Consider the following 20,751-nt stretch of genomic DNA (forward strand, 5'->3'; position numbering starts at 1 on the left):
CAATGGCATTTATATGCTATATACTAATGCCAGGAGTATCTGTAATAAGGGAGAGGAATTGGTGGCACAGATAGCATCAGCCTGATGCTATCTGATCTGCCTGGTCAAAAATATTGGGATCACTGAGACGTGGTTGACAGAAGAGGATATAATAACAGGAATAGAAGTTGCTGGGTACAGCATTTTTCGGCAGGATAGGAAGGGAAAGCATGGTGGTGGAGTACTGCTTATGATAAGTGATGACCTATGTACTCTAAGAGTGGAGACTTTGGAAGGCAGTGACACTAATGATTTTGAAAGCATATGGTGTGAGTTAGAGGTGGGCAACACAGGATATTTAGTGGGGTGTTGCTACAGACCCAGGAGTACAGAGGGTACAGAGGGTGGGGACCAGGAAATGTTTAGACAGTTGAGTTTGGCAAGTGCAAGAAGAATGATTGTTATGGGAGATTTTAACTGTAGTAGTATAAACTGGGGAGAGGAAGATGCATGTAGCAATAAGGGAATGGAATTTCTAGAATTCTTGAGGGACAAATGTCTTAGGCAACATGTAATAGAGGGAGCAAGAGGTTCAAACGTTTTGGATTTGGTTATAGCATCAGAGGAGTTGATAATAACTGAGATGACATCTCTCCCACCAGTTGGAGAGAGTGACCATATGGTTTTGACTTAGAAAATGAGTAGACATGCAGGAGTATCAAAGAGATGGGAACATATGTGGAATTATAAGGCAGGTGATTATAATAGTCTAAGACATCAACTTGGGGAAGTTTCATGGAAGAAGGAATTGGAAGGCCGGGATATCATTAGTGCATGGGAAATTATGAAAGAATATTTGTTAGCAGCAATGGTAAGTTGTATACCACGAGTAAACAAGAGGACACAATTTGGAGTAAAGTGGATGACAAACAATATTAAACAGGAATTGCATGTGAAAAAGAGGCTGTGGAAGAGATATAAGGAGACAGGTGAAGCTAAGATGCATGATGAGTATAAGACACAGGCCAGAAGAGTGACTAGTATGGTAAGGAAGATGAAACTGGAATATGAGAGGAGATTAGCCCTAAGATCCAAAGAAAATACTAGGGAATTTTTTAGATATATGGCCAGTAGGAGGATAAATGACTGTAGAAGAATGATATTGTGGAATAAAAATGGGAATAGAGTGACTGATGCAGAGGACATAGTGGAATTGTTCAATGAACACTTTATTGCAGTTTTTCATCCTGGAGGAGTCAGTTTTAATGCTAGAGAGATAGGGCAGGTTCGAGGTTTAGAGGCACAGGAGGAGAGTGTGCTTCAAATACTAAGTACTCTGGATGTCAGTAAAGCTGTGGGACTGGATGGTATTTCACCACGAGTTTTGAGAGAATGTGCTAGGGAACTGACAGTGCCTTTGACCTGGCTTTTCAATGAAAGTCTAGCTGCGGGAAAGGTGCCCATGGAATGAAAGGAAGGTATGATAGTGCCACTGCATAAGGGCAGTAGCAGACTGGAAGCGTCTAATTATAGGCCAGTTTGTGTATCATCAGTAGTCAGTAAGATCTTGGAGAAAGTAGTGAAGGACCATATACAGCATTGAGCAGATGAGAGTAATGTTGAGTCAACATAGATTTGTGAAGGGGTGCTCTTGTTTTAGCAATATGCTAGCCTTGTATGATAAAGTTACAAGAGCATTAGATGAGGGAAAGGCATATACTGCCATTTTCTTAGACTTAGCAAAGGCATTTGACAGGGTGCCACATGATAAGCTGATATTTAAGTTGCAGCACATGGGTCTGGATGTCAGTTTGGTCAACTGGATTCAGGATTGGTCTGTCCGATGGGTATCAGAGAGTTGTGTATTGTGGGGCAGTTTCAAGTAAGCAGAGAGTAACAAGTGGGGTCCCACAGGGACAAGTACTGGGACCTATATTGTTTAACTTTTATATCAATGACATTGTCAGTGGATTGCGAGGGGATATTCAGTTGTTTGCAGACGATGCGAAGCTGGGAAGGATTATTAGTAATAGTGCAGATGCAGCAGCCCTACAAGAGGATTTGAATAAGCTAGATAGATGGGCAAATGAATGGGGGTATCGGTTTAATGCAGCCTCCAGTATTCCTCCAGTATAACTCCTCCCATACTCTATGGGAGGAGTTATACTGGAGGAAGTAGGAGAGACAAGAGATCTGGTGTTGATGATTGATAGAAACCTGAAATTTAGGGGACATATTGCGAAGGTAGTGAAGGTAACACAGAGGATTGCTGCAATAATGAGGACACTGACCTGCAGAGATAAAAGTTATCTTTCCATTGTATAAGTGTACTGTGATCAGACCACACTTGGACTGTTGTTCTCAGATTTGGTCCCCAGAATTTGAAGGGGATAAATTAACTGTGGAAAGAGTACAAAGGCAGATAACAAAGTTGGTTTCAGGACTGTACAATGATAGTTATGAGGATCGGCTGAGGGAATGTGGACTGCAGAGTTTGGTGGATAGAAGAAGGAGAGGTGATATGACTGAGACTTTTAAACTGTTGAGAGGTGGTTACAGGGTTGACACTTGGGAGTTCTTTCGCTTGGTTGAACAGTGGGAATGAGTGAAGACAAGAGGCTATCCCTGGAAGTTACGACAGGAAACTGTGAAAAAGAGGGTGAGGAGTGGTTTCTTTGCATGGAGGTTGGTTGAACCATGGAATGCATTGTCTGATGGAGTGGTGTGAGCAAGAACGATCAATGAGTTCAAGGAGTGGTATGATAGACTTTGTGTTTCTTAGGGGAGGGGGCCTCCCCTCGATGAGTCTTGATAGACTTTATGTTTCTTAGGAAGGACCTCCCACAATGAGTCTTTTGACTCCATGGAGGCCTGAATAATAGTAATATTTGAGTATTCTGGATTGAATATCATTTACTCCAACTATTTCACATTTCAAGTTTTTTATGTCTTTTTTTACTTTAAGCATGACAGATTGCATTCCTCTTAAATATTTTCTGCCACTGTTCTGTTAGTTCTAGTTTCATTTAGCAGGCATTCAAAGTAATTACTCCAGCTGCCTACAATATCTTCATCTTCAGATTTCATATCACCTTTATCATCTCTACTTCCTTTTACAATGCTCTTTACCCAGGGCGTACTTACACTTTTCCTAAGGCAGGCGGGACCCAAGGCACTGGAATGCACCATGATCCTCCCTCATTATTTGGGGCCCTTAAATTGTCCCTGACCCCCCCCCCCCCCCTTTTTTTTTTCAGTACTGCTTGTTTTTCAGTTCACTATGAAATTTGCAATTTTCTGTCCTTGCAGACAGTTTTATCATACGACTCTCTGGCTGAATCATTATTTTTTTTTTTTTAAGTCTGCGAGTGAGGCTCCAAAGTTTGATTCCTTTTTTTTCGAGTGCTCATTTTTTTCTTTAATAATATTTATATATTTGGGTCTAAAGTTCACCAGAAAGTTGCTTAACTGATTATTTTTAAAACTCTTGCCATTTTGAATAAAAAAATATAAAAATTTTGCACAGATTTGATTACCTGGTTTCTGTGGTAATATCAAGATTGAAATGTGTTTAGATTGAAATGAGAATTTGAAGGAATGTTAATGTCATTGCAGGACTTGAAGAGATTATATATATATACATTTAAATTTCGTGAGGAGAATTTATAAACATAATATATAGTGGATTATTCATAGAATTGGATGAGAGATGAGAAGAAAGAAGTGATGAGCAAGAGAGTGAGAAAGAAAGTTTCTTTCCATGATTTGGGTGGGTGGTGGTATGCATCTCCAGAGAATGTATGAAGACTGTCATTGAAATACAGCAGATATGTTACCAGTTGAATAGGACATCCTATTCTGAGTCATTTACATTTTGTGGAGGCTTGCTAGTAATAATAATAAATTCATATTGAATAAATTGGAATACAAAATTCTGGTAGAACCATACTGAGGAGTTGGAGGCATCTTTCCTCAGTTTCGATGTCAAACAGGCTTACATTAACTAAATTTAAACATAGACAGTTTTAAATGGAAATCTATTTTGAAGATTTATTCATTATGAAGTATTTTCTTGTACATACCTGTTCTCCAGCCAGCAGTTCAGATCCTCCTGTGGACATGGATGTTTGTGATTGTCTATAGGGTAGATGAATTTTATCATCCTGTGTGAGATCATTGTCCTGCTTATTGGAGACCTGAAGTATCTTGAAAAAGTTGTGTTTGGTCTCTAGAGCAGAATTTCTGGACTATGTAAAACAATAAATAAAATAATAAAAAATGATAAAAAATCCTTAGCCCACCGATGGTACTAATATACTATAGGTTTACAACCTTCTGTGGCTGGGAGACTCATATATATGTAACAAATTAAACTGTATGCCACTGACTAGCATTGAATCATTTTCTTTCTTTCTTTCTTTCTTTTTTTTTTTTTTTGTTAAATCTACAAAATGAGAAATTTCTTGAATTGTTTAATTTACACCATTTTCTTCTTCTAAACCTCTTTAAGATTATGATAATACCCATGTGGTTTTGGGGAATTTATTGGCAATTGAAGGCATTTATTTTAATGAAACTCAGTCCTTATTTTATGTCCTTAGTCTGACATAAAAGTAGACACTGTAATTAGTTTCTGTCAAGGTTTCAAAACTGACTTGTTGAACTTTTCCTCCTTGGGCATTTTCGATATGTGCTGCTTAAATTATGTTGTCTTTTCTTTATGTTGCTCAGATATGAAACCACTTAGGTTGATGTGATTAGTTATAAAGTCATAAGATCAGTTTCATTTAACCTAACCACTCCATAATATTCTCATGTATTTTTAATTTAAGGTCAGTGTAAGGAGGAATCATCTTTATGAAGGCAAATAATATTCAGTGAACTATTTTATTTAAAAAAAAATGTAGCCTAATAGGCATGATGTGATGTACAACATGTTAAGATATAAATAATTTGCACACATGCACACACACACATACAAACAAAGATATGTTTGATATAATTTCAACTTTTAGTTCACATAATTCTGCTCATGTTGTGAATGGTTTTCTCATTTCTTTTCTCATTTTATAGTTGGATGCCGCACTAACAATGAGTGTCATGACCACCTCGCTTGTGTTAGCAACCAGTGTAGAGGTAAGTTAAGCTACTTATCTTTTATATCATGAATTTCATCTTGTTATAATTTTATAAAGTCAGAGGTGATATTTCCACAGCTAACCTTTTGTAAATAACATTATTTTGAATAATGCACAGTTTTTTAATCAATTAAATTAATGTCTATTATTAGTTATTTATGTAATTATTAACAGTTATCTATAGCATAAATAAACAATAGAGCTGCTGGAAACAAATAATAATAATAAAGAGAGCAAAATAATTCTGTTGTGTAAAGGAGGCTCCAAGACAGAGGTAGCAAATTACAGAGCAATCAATAACTCATGAGCAATGGTTAAATTATCAGAGGAGTTGGTAAAAGATTGAGTTCAGGAATAGGTAGATAGGAAAAATGACACTCTCTGAGGTTTGTGAAATTAGGTCTTGACTAAGTGATTTGGTCACTTTTTTACAATCAAGTGACAGTTGAGTTGGATAAAAAAATGGCTATACAGTGATACTGTTGGACTTTGCAAAGGTATTTGACAGAAAACTACATGTAATTTCATTACATAAATTGCAGCAAATGGGGCTGGATATGAAGCTGTTAATATAGATAAGAGGATGGCATAGACATATCTGAGAGTTGAATATGGAGTAATGAATCTGGTGAATATGGGTGACAAGCATTGTGCCACAGGGCTCTGTACTTGGGCCACCACCTTTATTTATACATCAAACCTTTCTCAGTTTTGTGTCATCACAAAACTGAGAAAAGCAATAGTTTCTTAAGATAATATATTGCAGAATGGCTTAAACAGACTGTCAGTATAAGCAAGGAATGAATATTGCTAGTTTAACATAGCAAAGGTAACATACTTTTGAAAAGAAGAAATCATAAGCTGCTTACTCATTGATGGAACTGGACTACAGGAAATTAATGAGACCAGGGATTTGGAAGCGATTATGGAATGAAGTTTAGAGGGCATGGCCAAAGCATTTGGCCATGCCCTTTAGACAGGTCTTTGTGTAATTGTGACAGGTCTATGGAATGTTTCCTTTGCAAATAGATTGAAGGTCTATGGGTTGCAAAGACTAGGTGATATGTGAAAATGGGAGTGCATGATAGATACACATAACTTATTAAAGGGATTTTATAGGATTTAGAGAATAGGGGGTCATCTCTGGAAATTATGTAAGAGAGTGTAGTTAGCAAGGATGTGACAATTGTATTTTTTAGAGAGGTAAATGGGAGGAATGAATTACCAAGAAGCATTTGTGTAGTGCTTCATTGATAAATGAGTTGAAGGAGAAGTGTAATATGCATTTTGTAAATAATGGTAGATATGGGCTTCCTGAAGTGAGACTTTGATTTCATGGAAATGCCTGAAAAATTAATAATAATAAATTAAAAAAAAACAAGAAATGTGCAGTAAAATTTTTAATATGCTGGTGTACAATTTGAATAATTGAATATTCTTAAGCTGTATAAGTAAGAAAAATAGAAATATTTTGATACTACTTAGAACATATAGGAACTATAGCAAAAGAAAATTCAGTCTGGTTACAAATTTTGGGTAATAGAGTTATTCATATAAATGAAAGTTTCCATGTTTCTAGGAGGAAAAAGGAGCAATGACATGCAAAAATGACAGCTCCTTAAAGAGGTTCAAAACTGCTCCATATAGGCCATGGCCTATATATTCTAGGAGGTAAGAGATCTGGGAATAGTGGTAGACACGAACCTGAAATTCAGGGGCCACATTGCATAAGTTATGAAGTTGTCACATTGGATAATTGTAATGATGCAGAGGACCCTTACATGCAGAAATAAAGAGGTCATGATTCCATTCTATAGGATCTTGAACAGGCCTCATATGGATTAGGTTTTCATCTGCCTTAGAAGCAAGAAATGTTAAATATGACAACATTGGAGTGCTTACAAGTAATAGGCTAATTTGGAGGAAAATTGTTGATAGGAGATTTATAAAAATGTAAACTTAATCATGTAGTGCTGTCATAGTAGCCTGAACCTTCCTTGAAGTGCATATGAGGAAATTTATGATCATGATATGTAAGACACTAAGAAGCAGAGACAAGGGGTGCTTTTACAGTCTGTATAAATCACAAAACTACCTCCTTATCTTTACTTACAGGTATTGTCTTGATCAGACCATACATTCAAATTTGGTTGTCTGTTTTCTTGATGCATAACTAAGGTATCAGCACTGGAATGCTGATTTTGAGGAATTATTGAGGGGAATGTAAATGCAAAACTTAGAAAATGGATGATAGGATAGACACTTTAAAGTTGGTGAGAAGAATTTATCGCATTTATATGTAAGAAATTATTCATAGAATGGAAAGAGAGAGGAGAAGAATGAGAGACTATATTTGGCAGTTTATGAGCTAGTTGGCAAGGGAGTAAGGAATAGACTTTTTACATGGAGTCTATTATTGAATGGAATGCATTTCCAGAAAGTGTTAACATAAAAAATGTGATTAAATTAAATATGACACATTACTCCTTTAATGAAACTTTCTGCAGTGTATCTCTTAACAGCATGAAATCTGTTAATAATAAATTTAAATCATTATTATATTTTTACAAAGTTTTATAAAATGGTGTTCATCAATAGCTTATGATTATTTTATATATATGTAGATCCTTGTGAAGGAAGTGCTACTTGCGGACCAAATGCTGAATGCCGTGTCCTCAGTCATAAACCTGTATGTAGCTGTCCAGAAGGGTTTATTGGACGTCCAAATGCTAATGTTGCTTGTATACGTCTTCAGATTGTCTGTACTGATGCTCCATGTCCTCCTAGTCTAGTATGTCACAACAGTCGTTGCTTAGGTATGTCATTTTTACTACATTTTTTGTTTGAAGTATTGCTAGTTCCTGTGAAATACCTAGTTTTTCATATTTATTGAACTGTTAAAACATTATCAGGATGTCTGATTTTTCATCTATTATTATGACTACACTTTCCTGATTATGTGTGCCTTTTATACTTTGCTTTCCAGCAAGATGATCTAGATCAAATCAGCATAATTTCAAAACAAATATTTGGTTATAGAATTTAGAAATAAAAATGGATGTGCAATATATAATCCTCTTCAGTAGAATCACTTAGCCTGTCCTCTCTAATCTGACTCTCATCTCTATGCGGTGAATCCTGGAATCTGAACAACTAATTGGAAGATTAGGTACCAATCCCAGTGAGAAACTTGGTCAGGTACAGATGAGAAAAGCTAGTTCAATTTTTTCTAGAAGAAATTGAATTGTCACCCTGGGAAATGACTCAGGCAGGTTAACAAATATGAGTAGGATAAGAAATGGGAAAAAAAAAATTAAAATAAACAGCATCTGGAATGTTGCTACTTGGGATCTAGACTAAATTCTAATAGGCAGATATATCAAATTACCAGTATAGTGCTATCTCGCTAATCCAAACTAATAAAAACCATGCTCGTTCGGATTAGCGAAAAGTTCGGATTAACGAATTTTCCTCCATGAGACAACAATAACTAGCGTTTAAGAAAAAAAATCAGATTCTAATCGTACATCAATTTAATTCTGTAAATAAATTAACTGATAGAAAAAACTACTCTACTGTAATGTAAAACAAAACAAAAAAAAAACAGTACACAAGTTTATTTTAGTAAAAACTTTAATTTGCATGTACCCATATTGTTGAGGATTCTGATTTAATAAAATTGCATAGCTCAGTACGTAACTTAATTTGCATAAAAAATATCACCTTCTTGTATACAACACACACAAAAAAAAAGTTTCTCAAAACAACACACACCAAAAAAGTTTTTTATTTCTTTATAAAAAAGTCACTGATTTTCTTTTGCTTCTTGGAAGCTAAACTTTTTTTGAATGCTTCTTCTTGGAGCTACATTAGCAACAAAATTTTGTGGAATGGCATATCATTCTGCTTAGCACATTCTATACACATATTAAAACTGTCAGCTGCCTCTTCATGTTTTACTTTTTTTTCTTTGAGTTCGTCATGGTCATCGTTGTCTTCTAATTCATTCTGTAGCGTCATATTTCAGCATCTGATTTGGTTTCGAATTCACTTTCGTTTTACCTGTAATCCATTCCGTAACATCTGTTTGTGAATATAAACATCTGGATTTATATTTTTACCTTGAGGGTATATACCAGGAATTTGATGATGATACTAAATTATGCACGTTCTGAATTTCCTCTTTTTGTGTATATTTGTGATTCATGCCAACAATACAGTATATACTGTACAGTATAAAAATGCAAACGTGAACACACAATAAATCAAAATAGGCCTCCAGTATAACCGTGCAATTGACAGTATGAAAAAAATACTGTACTATAATAATAATAAAATAAATAAATAATAGTTAAAATAATAATTATTAAATAAAAATAAGGGGTGCTTAAGGGTCAAAGCTGTATAACTGAGAGGAGACCTCCACATAGCCTTTAAAGGAATGCGGAGAACAGACCTGGGCTTCTGACCTAATGTCCGATCCTCACCTTCTCGTGGTGCACCCTGTTGGGTATCTACTTTGATACTGAACGAACGAGGATGGGCTGGCAATTTGGGATTTAGCCGACCAAATTGTATTCTTATTGGTTAAACCAAAATAAAAAATGATAGTACAACATGACAAAATTTCATGCTGGCTGGGGCGTCGCCCGGTTAAACAAGGCCCCCGTTGTCTTCACCAGGGAACCAGGGTGAACAGTGAAAAGTCAGCTACTGGAACAAATCTGAAAACAAACCCCAACTCAACAGTACCAGAGTTAAAGATCGGTACTATCAACGTAAGAAACCTGAATGGCAAAGAAATGGAGCTAGCTGAGGAATTAGATAAGTACCAGATCAACATAATAGAGGTGACTGAAACAAAAAAGACCAAAACTGGTGAGATCTTTCTGAGCAATAAATACAAAATGTTATATTCAGGCAATGACAATCAAGGAAAAGAAGGAGTAGCCATAGTATTCAACACAAAATACGAGGCTAATCTTCTTGAATGGCAGTCAGTCTCAAGTAGAGTAATGTGGGCAAATATGAGAATGGGGAACTGGACAATGAGACTTATTTGTACCTATGGTCCCACAGAAGGTTCTACTAAGGTAGAAGTGGAAGAATTTTTTGAGGCTTTAGAAAAAGCAACTGACACAATGAAAAAGGAAAAGTTGGTCTTTGTTGGGGATCTAAATAGCAGAGTAGGAAATGATTGTGAGACATACAAAAATATTTTGGGAAAATTTGGAGAAAAGAGCAAAGCTAATGATAATGGCAAATATCTGTTGGATTTCTGCTCAGGACATGGACTGGTTATTACTAACGCCATGTTCCAACATAAAAATGTGCACAAATTCACATGGAGAGAAGAGGCTAGGAATAAGAAAAGTCTCATTGACTATGTTATTGTTGATAGTGATGTTTTCTCCCTGGTACAGGACACCAGAGTGTACAGAGGATTTGAAATTGGAAGTGATCACTATTTAGTCTTGAGCAGGATAAAATTGAATTTCATATTGAAAAGAATAACATGTAAGAAAGTTTTAAAGCGAATAAAAGTTGAGCAGCTCTCAGATGTGAACTGTAGACTAAAATACAGAAAGATTATTGAAAATAAAATAAAAGAGTTTGAGAACAGGAATCAAACCCTGGATATTCAGTGGCAAACTCTGAAGAAAACGTTGATTGATTCTGCTAGAGAGGCATGTGGTGAGGTTGTGCGCAGGGATAAAAAAATCAGAACTCCCTGGTGGACACAGGAAATTAAAGAGGCAGTGAAGGAAAAGAAGAAAGCATATCAAAAGTTCCTAACAAATAAGTCAGCTTTTACTCTTACAGAATACAGAGACAAATGTAAGAAAGCTAAACAGTGTGTAAAACTTGCTAAACAAAAGTCATGGGAGGACTTTGGCAAGAATATAGAAAATAAATATCAAGAAGGTGGCAAAATATTCTGGAGGTTGTTGAAGAAGCTTAGGAATGGAGGAAAGAGTGCTGTAAAAGGAGTTAGAGATGATAAAGGTGACATGAAAATGGTAGAAAAAGATATCCTTGAAGTATGTAGTAATTACTTTGAAAAACTGCTAAATGAAACAAGCAGTGATGACAGCACAGTGATAAAAAACACTGACCAGACATGCAGTCAGGAATACATATCCATACTTGAAGTAGAAAAAGCCATCAAAGGCTTGAAATGTGGAAAGGCAGCAGGAGTAGATGATATTCGACCAGAAATGCTGAAGTATGGTGGTATAAAAGTCTTACAGTGGCTGCACTGCATAGTTCAGAAAGCCTGGACAGAGGGACGAATTCCCGATGATTGGAGTAGAGCTCTCATAGTACCCATATATAAAAAGGGAAATAAAACGGAATGTGAGAATTACAGAGGTATATCCCTACTGAGTGTTCCTGGCAAGATCTATGCAAGTATACTTGAGAAACGGTTGAGAAGAATTGTGGGAGAAAAGCTTGGTGAAGAACAAGCTGGATTCAGGCCAAATATAGGCTGTCAGGATCAGATCTTCACTTTACGACAAATAGCCGAGAAAGCATGGGAATATACCAAAGATCTGTATTTAAGTTTTGTCGATTTGTAAAAGGCATATGACAAGGTGCCAAGAGAGAAGCTATTCAATATGCTGCAGTTATATGGTGTCAATGGGGCATTATATCAAGCAATACTTAGTCTTTATTTGAGTTGTAAGTCAGCAGTTAGAATTGAAGGAAGTACAGGAAGATGGTTTAATGTTAAATCTGGTGTGAGACAAGGATGTACATTATCCCCTCAGTTATTCATTATCTATATGGATCACATTATGAAGGAAAGTGGTGTTAAACCTGATATCAAAATTGGAGATGTTAATGTCAGCTCTTTGCTTTATGCGGATGATGTTATACTTCTAAATAAATCCGCTCCAAGTCTGCAAGATTCTCTGACTAAATTGAATAGCTGTTGTAATAGATATGGTATGAAGGTCAGCAATAAAAAGACAAAGACAATGAAAATAGGCAGAATCATTGAAAATGTCAACTGTGTTGTGAATGGAGAATCTGTGGAACAAGTAAAACATTTCAGCTACTAAGGCACAAATTTTACTGAAGATGGTAAATTAAATATAGAAATAGACAACAGAATCAGCAAAGCTGGTATGGTGGGAAGTCAATTGAATAAATTCATATGGAATAAGAGAGAAATTAGTCGGAACACTAAATTAGCTGTATACAAGACAGTGTTCAAACCAGTTTTAACTTATGGATCTGAGAGCTGGGTCAGAAGTAAAACACTTGACCAAAGAGTAGAGACCACAGATATGAGAGTCCTGAGAAAGATTAGAGGCGTGAACAGATGGCATCAGTGGCAATATCATATTAAAAACGAGGATATTAGGAAAGAACTTGACATTGTCAGCATCCAGGAATGCATTAGCAGAGCTAATCTCAGGTGGTATGGTCACTTAAATAGAATGGGAGAGGAAAGATGAGCAAAACAAGTGTTCTCTGCCAGGTTGGCAGGAAAATGACCCAGAGGAAGACAAAGATATAAGTGGATTGATACGGTATAAAGTGCCTTAGGCGATAGAAATATAAGATCTGATAATGTTGGAGTCTTGACAAGTAACAGACTGATTTGGAGGAAAATTGTAGATTGGAAGTTAGTAATGATGTAATTTTTTCATGTAGTACTGTCATATCCTGTACACCCCTTGAGGGTACATGGCAGGAATTTGATGATGATGATGAAATAAAAATAATAGTACACAAAATAATAATACATAATAAATAAAACTTTCTTTCAAACCACAGTTCGGATTACTGGAGGGTTCGGACTAAAGAGGTTTGGATTAGCGAGATACCACTGTAATAACAGAGGCAAAAGAAAAAAACAAAAGGAAAGGTTTGAATGAAACAAGTCACATTTATATCTACAGTGAAGTCGACAATGAAGAAAGTGATAATTTTTATTCATAAATACATTAATAATAATATCACACTTTATAAATACTGGAGTGAGAGAATTCTAGAAACAAGATTACAAATATGCTGTTGCTTCTTGACTATTGGAGCATAAACACCAATAATATTGGTGTCTTATTCTTCTTTACAGATTTACAAAAAATAAAAGACAAATATATCACATGACTATCTTTTAATAATGGAGATTTCAATGCCAGAGTACGGAACATTCCACTTCGTACAAATGTATGAATGAAAGGTGTATCCACATGCAATAGTAATGGATACAAACTTAAAGATTGCTCCACATATAATAACTTAAAAATTATTACCACTTTTTTTCAAGCATAAAGACTGCCATAAATTTACTATAATAGACTATAAATGGTTAATAAGAAATTAAAAAAAAAATAAATAATAACATGATACTGGATAGTCAGGTATTCAAATGCAGAAATATTCAGATCATTATCTTTTACAAGGAAAATTGATACCCCAAAATGGTACCCCAAAATTGATACCTCAAAATTGATATCCCAAAACAAAGAACCTGGTCTGAGCTCTGACTTCTGTTTCTTCCCAAAACTAAAACTCTTCCTCGCTGGTCAGTGTTTTTCTTTGAATCAAGAGGTGATTGCAGCTGTAGAGGGGTATTTTGCAGATCTTACTGAGAACCACTACAGGGATTTGATAATGGTGTTGGAGCATTGCTGGAATAAATGTATTAGTCTTAATGGAGATTATATTGAAAATTAAAAATAACTTTGAAATTAGAAATTAATTTTTTCATTGTTAGTCCAAGAACTTTTCAGACCACCGTCATAAAAATCTCCTCATTGTTAATATGATAATAACCCTTCAACCACTTAAATGTCTTGATCATATCCCCCTTTTTCCTTCTCTCCACCAAACTTTGCAGTCCATATGCCATCAGCCTATCCTCATAATCAATACTGTACAGTCCTGACATCATATTTGTTATCTGTCTCTGCACCCTCTCCAAGGTTACTTCATCCCCTTCAAATCATGATGATCAGATCTGAGCACAGAAATCAAGATGTGGTCTGATCAAAGCTTTATACAATGGGACCAGCACACTTTTATTTCTCGTGGTCAATGTTCTCCATTGCTGCAATTATCTGAAATGCTTCGCAACCTTTGCAAATATGTCCCTGGAACTTTAAATCTCTATTCACAATCTCCCCAAGATCCCTTGCTTCCTCCACTTATTCCAGTATAACTCCACCAAGTGAGTATGAAGCATCCCTTCTGTGGATCCCAAATTTTAGAACCTTACATTTAGTTGCATTAAATTGACATCCCCATGCCTTTGAAGATGCAAAGTGAAAACTCCTCTGGAAGACCACCATTACTAATAACCCTCCCAAGCTTTACATCATCTGCAAACAACTGCAAACCCTCTAGTCCTGTGACAGTATCATTAACATAAAGATTGAACAGCAATGGTCATAGGACTGAACCCTGTGGAACTCCACTTGAAACCTTCCTTCTCCCTGATATGGCTTCCCCATATACAACTCTTATATTTATCAGAGAACCAATCACCAATCCAATCCACTAATCTGGATATCTAAACCCATATGGTGCAATTTAAAAATCAACTTGCCATGTGGCAAGATGCCAAATGCCTTGAAAAAAATGATGACAGTGTATGCCTTACCTTCATCCACTGCTCTGGTTACTCTGTTATAATAGGTAACCATATTACTAAAACAAGAGCACTCTTTCACAAATCCATGCTGTCCTACATAAATAATATTACTCTCATTTCTTACTTACCAATTCGTTCATTCTTACCAATTTCTCCAAAATCTTAACAATTACAGAAGAAATACAAACAGGCCTATAGTTTAATACCTCCATTCTGCCACCATAAAGTGATCATTAAATAGCTCAACTATGTCATCTGCTTTGCTCACCTGATTCCCATCTCCATTCTGCAAGATAATCTGTCCTCTATAATTTTTCCTCCTATTCGCCACATAGCAAAACACTGCTTGGGATTCTCCTTGGATTTCACTATCAGTCTCCTCTCATATTTTAATTTTTCTCTCCTTACAATGCTAGTCACTTTCCTAGCCTGAGCCTTATATTTCTCATGCAACTGTTCTCCACCTCTCTCTTTATGTGCCTTCTATAATCTCTTTTTCTTCTGCAGTTCCCCTTTTATTCCTTTTATCATCCATTTGACTCCAAACTGCTTTATCTTCTTCACTCGAGGTATACAATCTGTCATTGCTGTCAACAATTTTTTCTTAAGTATCTCCCATGCACTAATGATCCCTCTTCCTTTAAATTCTTTCATCCATTGCACTGCTGCAAGCTGGTTTCTAAGTCTATGATAGTCACCTGCCTTATAATTCCACATTACTTCCTTCTGTTTTGATACTTCCCCCTTGTCTATTCATCCTCCAAGTTAGGACTACATGGTGACTCTCACCAATGGGAGGCAAGTATAACATCTCTGTCACAGTCAGATCCTTTGATGCTATGACGAAATCCAGAATGTTGCCTCCACTACATGCCGCCTAAGACAGTTGTCCCTCAAGAAATCCAAAAATTCAGTTGTGTTATTACTGCATGCCATCTCCTCTGTCCAGTTTATATCATTATAGTTGAAGTTCCCCATAATGATCACTCACTTTGCGCTTGCCAAACTAATTTCCTTAAACATTTCCTACTCATCACCATCTATATTTCCTGGTTTGTAGCAATATCCCAATAAATATCTTGTCCTATAAACATCCATCTCACACCATATAACCTCAGAGCCATTAGTGTTTTTTCCCACTGAGATTCTCCACCCTGAGAAGGCACAATTCATCTCTTATCATGAGTAACATTCAGCCACCGTGTTTACCTTCCTTATCCTGCTGAAATATGCTATACCCTTTTTATTTCTATTCCTGTTAGAACATCCTCCTTGGTTAACCAAGTTTCACTGATATCAACATCTGCGTGGTTAGCCAAGTGGCTATGAGCTTCACAGTCATATGCCTGGGAAAGGAGTGTCCTAGATTCGATTCTCATTGCCGATGTGAGGAGCTTAAGGATCTTTCTCAGACATAGCCAAGTTAGCCAGTCTTGGGCATGGACAGTAGGGTTTTTCTCCCCAGTTTATCTGGGGTTTTTCCTCCCGCAAGCAGGTAAATTGGCCCCATGAACACACACAGATTGCAGTCAGGAATATTTAAGTCTCAGCCATAGGCCTGATTTGTTAGCTATGTTGGTCCCAAGCCTGGATGAAATTTGGGGAGATTGAGATGGTGCCGTATTTCCCCATAAAAGGGGCCTTATGGCCATTTATCATCATATGCTATAAATAACTGATACTAACAGTCTTTGGAGATACTTAGTCAATCTATTCCAACTCATTCCCTTATTCCTAATGCCCCTAGCATTTGTATACAGAAAAAACCAGTATATTGCCAGCATTCTTATAGTGTACATCCCTCATTTCTCAAGCCACTATCCACACATGATGCCATCCCTACAACATTCCACAACAAATGCCTGCATCCTTCTACCCTCAAATGCAATCTGTTTCTTGTATGCAACTTCATTCTGTCCTCAAACATACTCCATGCATCCACATATTCCAGATCCCTTTTCCTGCACAATCTTGCTTTCATCTCACTTGTCATCACAGTTCATCTCTTCCACTCCACATTATCATACCAGAGTAACATGTGCACTATCTTACCTTGGATACATTTCTGCTGCACTATGTCTAACACCAACTTCAAATCCTGTGCTGCACAATTCATGCTACCTCTCAGATCATTCATCCCAACCATGACTGTCATTTCCTCCACACTTTCACCCCTCTTCACTGCCATTGCCACACTCTCTATCATTCCACCAGGCAAACACTCCTCTGGCACTCTACTCTGCATCTCCCTCCCCCAAATCATCAAATCTCCATACACAACACTCTGAATAGATTTATTTATCCTTCTCTCATTGCCACCCCAGACGTTTATGACTTGCAATCTCTCTCTCTCTCTCTCTCTCTCTCTCTCTCTCTCTCTCTCTCCCTCCCTCCCTCCCTCCCTCCCTCCCTCTCCCACTGTATCTCCTCCTTCTTACCTCTCTATCCTTTTCTTCCCCACTGTCTCATCTTTATGTAATTTCCTCTCTTCTGCTGTCTCTCCCATTCTCTCATCTTACTCTCTTCCTTGCTGTCTGATGCTGTTCTCTTACACTTACTGTTATTCCTCTCACATTATCCAACATCTATATCCTCCCAAGGTCTTCATTCACCCTCTTCAACTCAGTCTTAATTCCTTCCACTTCCTTCCTCAGCAGTTCTATTTCTCTCTCCATACATTCTACTTTCAATTGACATTCACACACACACAATCCACAATCATGGTCATCAGACACATCTCCATCTGCTAAACTACCCAAGGCTAAATCTATATGTTGGTCTTTGACGTTCTCTCCATCCTCCAACACAACTGGCATTCACAAACTGAAAATCACTGAAACATTAAATTCCTATCACATTACATTAAAATCCTAACTACTAAACAAATACTACACAATTATACAAAAAAAAAAAATAATAATAATCAATTCAAATGGTGCAAACTTGAATACCAGTATTAACCGGCAACAACAGGAATTTGCCGATTCTGGATACAAGATTTTGCCAGATAATTGAATATATATTTCGAGAATTTAACTGTTCATGTTTTGTGATGCAATCTGTAGAAATTGCAGCATGTGAAGTTCGTTGGTCGTGTTTTTTGATCTGCCAGCCATAATTAAATAAATAACATCAAAAATCATGTGATTTTTTAAAATTTAAAACACATACACATAATTTTATATTTCACAAAATCAAATTTAAACTGCATTTAAAAATTACAGTATGTATTATCACATGAAAGTTGTGAATTTCTTAGTGTGACGACATAACATAACTTCGAATGTCTACTTGCTTATAAGATTGTCGCCAGAGCTTTAAAAATTCACTGTGTATACAATACAGTTTCATAACATCATTTGCTAACATAGATGAACATTGCTCAGCAAATCTTATGAAAGTCTGCAATCCTTCATCTGCTTCCTTCCATGTAACTTTCTTGGTCTGCTTGCCGTCGTCCTCGTCTTCATCCTCCTCCTCATCATCATCATGCAAACGTGTTGCATATTTTTCTTATCTCATAGGCTTAAATTTAGACTTTCGAAAGTGCCGTTGTTTTGGTATTGCCAGTTAATTGGGTGCTGGTTACAAGAGATTTTACTGTAATATCTTTCCTTACTACTAATGCTTGTATTTTTTTTTACAAGTCATCCAATAAAAAAATAAAAGAGGAGAATGAGAAGTTAGTTCAATAAATTTGAATTGAATATGAACTTGCAGCTACTCAGTTTTATGTGTTTGGAGGAAAGTGAAGCTGCACTGAAAACACCTACAGAAAAGGCATAATGCTGAAATAGAGCATCTATGAGAATGTGATAAGTGGGAATTTGTGAAGAGAGAGAGAGAGGTCAGTGAATTTTTCTTTTCTGGATCACATCAAGCATTCTTAGAAAGGTTTTAGGTGTAACTCCAGAAATGGGAGAACAGCATTCTAGAGTTGGACAGATTTAGGATTTATATTATATTAAGAGTGACACAGATGAGTAGTAGTGTCTTGAATGGAACAGGCTGAAGAGGCTATGTGTTTATGCTAGAAAAGGAGGTGTCAGACCAAGAAAAGAAATCTAATCTTGACTGGATGTCTGATTTGTGAGAGTAAGGAAATTAAATGAGATTTCATATGAGAAGTGAGACTATGATCATTAAGACATTGGTTATAAAGGATCCTGAAGTTAGAATCATTTGAACAATGTTTGTTGAACAGAGAAGAACAATGACGTGTACTCTCCTCAGCAGAACTATAAATAGTGTCTGGTCAGTGAGAAATGGTTGCTAATTTATAGGAGGAAGAGTGTAAGCAAGAGCACAGATCTCTTGAGTACACTGGCATTGATGGAGATATCTGAAGAGAGGTAACCACCAGTCATGATATACAGTGAAAGACCAGAGAAGAAACTGGTGATTCAATTGCAAAGAGCAGAATGAAGATCACAAGATGGTAGCTTGGTAATTAAGTATTTATGCCAGACCCTATCAAATGCCAGGAAAATGCCAAGAGTGAGCACAAATTTCTCCAGATTTTTTTCCATTGCTTGTGTTCAAAGGTATGGGTAAAGGTTGGATTGGATGTATAGTGTGGATCAGGGTGACAGAATCCATATTGGTGATCACTGATTCATTATTGGACTTCTAAGTAGATTAGAAGTTAACTGTTAATGGTTTTCTCCAATGTGTTTGAGAGAATTGAATGAAGCCAATGAGATAATAGTTTGATAGCTAATGTTAATTTTGCTTTTTATGGATATGCTGAATAACGGTTTGCCTTCATTTCTTTTGGATAGATGTTGGGTGTGTATGACAGCTTACATAAGCAATTTAGGATGGATGTTAATTCTGGAGTATAAATGTTGAGTGCAGTTGGACCAGCTAGATGACAGTACTTATTGGTATCTAGAATAATGAGAATTTTCTGATAGTATATTCTAAGTTCAGCATTATTTCAAATTATCTTATTTATTGCCCCAGTACCTTAAAATGCCTGTTATTTTATTCATTCTTCTTACTGATTCATTATAATCATCATCATCATCATCTTCCTTATACCCTCTTTTACCTTGCGGTGTCGAGGGTCCATTGATCATCGGACCTCACTCCGTTTTACAGGATAAAGTGGTCAGCCTTATGCCCCGGTGTATCCTATGGCCTGTAGTGTTGAGTTCTCAAGGCCAGTTTGCCTGCATTGCTGGATGAAAAACCCCAGAATAAACTGGGAAAAAACCCCGCTGTCCACGCCCAAGACTGGCTAACTTGGCTATGGCTGAGGAAGATCCTTCAGCTCCTCACGTCACCGACAGGAATCGAACCTAGGACACTCCTTCCCCAGGCATATGGTTGCGAAGCGCATAGCCACTAGGCTAACCGCATGGACTTTTATAATTATTAAAGATTAATTAAAGATTATAATTATCATCAGTGCTTATTTTGCAGGAACAGTTGAAAATTAAAATGATTCTCCATCCATATGTCACTGTTAAAAAAAGGTGCCAGTACACCATATCATTGTGTGCTGTTTCAAAAAAGCACTGGTAATAATCATGAAAAAACTTTGCTGTTATTTTGTTACATTGGATATCTGATATACAATGCATATCTAAAACTATATTTTTTTTTCACCCTTACAGTGCCCTGTGGGTCAATTAGAGACTGTGCTGTGAATGAAAAATGTATTGATAGTCGCTGTTATGTACAGTGTATTCGTGATAGGGAATGTTCTTCTGGAGAGATATGTATTCGCAACTTCTGTCAAGGTAATTATGGTATTTAAGATTTCCATTTTAATTTATTAGAAATTTTGAAAAACGAAGCTTAATACATGTATCTGCACTTTAATAGATATGGGGGGGGGGGTCTGGAAAATTCTGATAAACACCTAGACAAAAATGATATTAAAGCAACTGATATAACCACAAGAAAGAACATAAGAGAATATAAGAACATAAGTTACCTTTACTCTGCTACTAGTATATTCTTTCTTGTGGTTATATCAGTTGCTTTAATATAATTTTTGTCAAGATGTTTGTTAGA

General features: G+C 36.4%; 1 protein-coding gene across 1 annotated transcript in view; it reads left to right on the forward strand.

Moving 5' to 3' along the window:
- The window catches only part of LOC150101923 (uncharacterized), a 1,001,066-nt gene that overhangs the window by 654,364 nt on the left and 325,951 nt on the right, over nucleotides 1-20,751 (forward strand). Inside the window, exons 94-96 of the mRNA XM_090399931.1 lie at nucleotides 5,053-5,115; nucleotides 7,742-7,933; nucleotides 20,349-20,474. Of these exons, the coding sequence (XP_090256057.1) occupies nucleotides 5,053-5,115; nucleotides 7,742-7,933; nucleotides 20,349-20,474 (381 nt within the window). The remainder of the gene's footprint in view (nucleotides 1-5,052; nucleotides 5,116-7,741; nucleotides 7,934-20,348; nucleotides 20,475-20,751) is intronic.

This window comes from Typopeltis vanoorti, chromosome 11 (genome assembly GCF_054136105.1).
Source record: "Typopeltis vanoorti isolate ZY-2024b chromosome 11, IOZ_Tvanoo_1.0, whole genome shotgun sequence".
Classification (NCBI taxonomy): domain Eukaryota; kingdom Metazoa; phylum Arthropoda; class Arachnida; order Uropygi; family Thelyphonidae; genus Typopeltis; species Typopeltis vanoorti.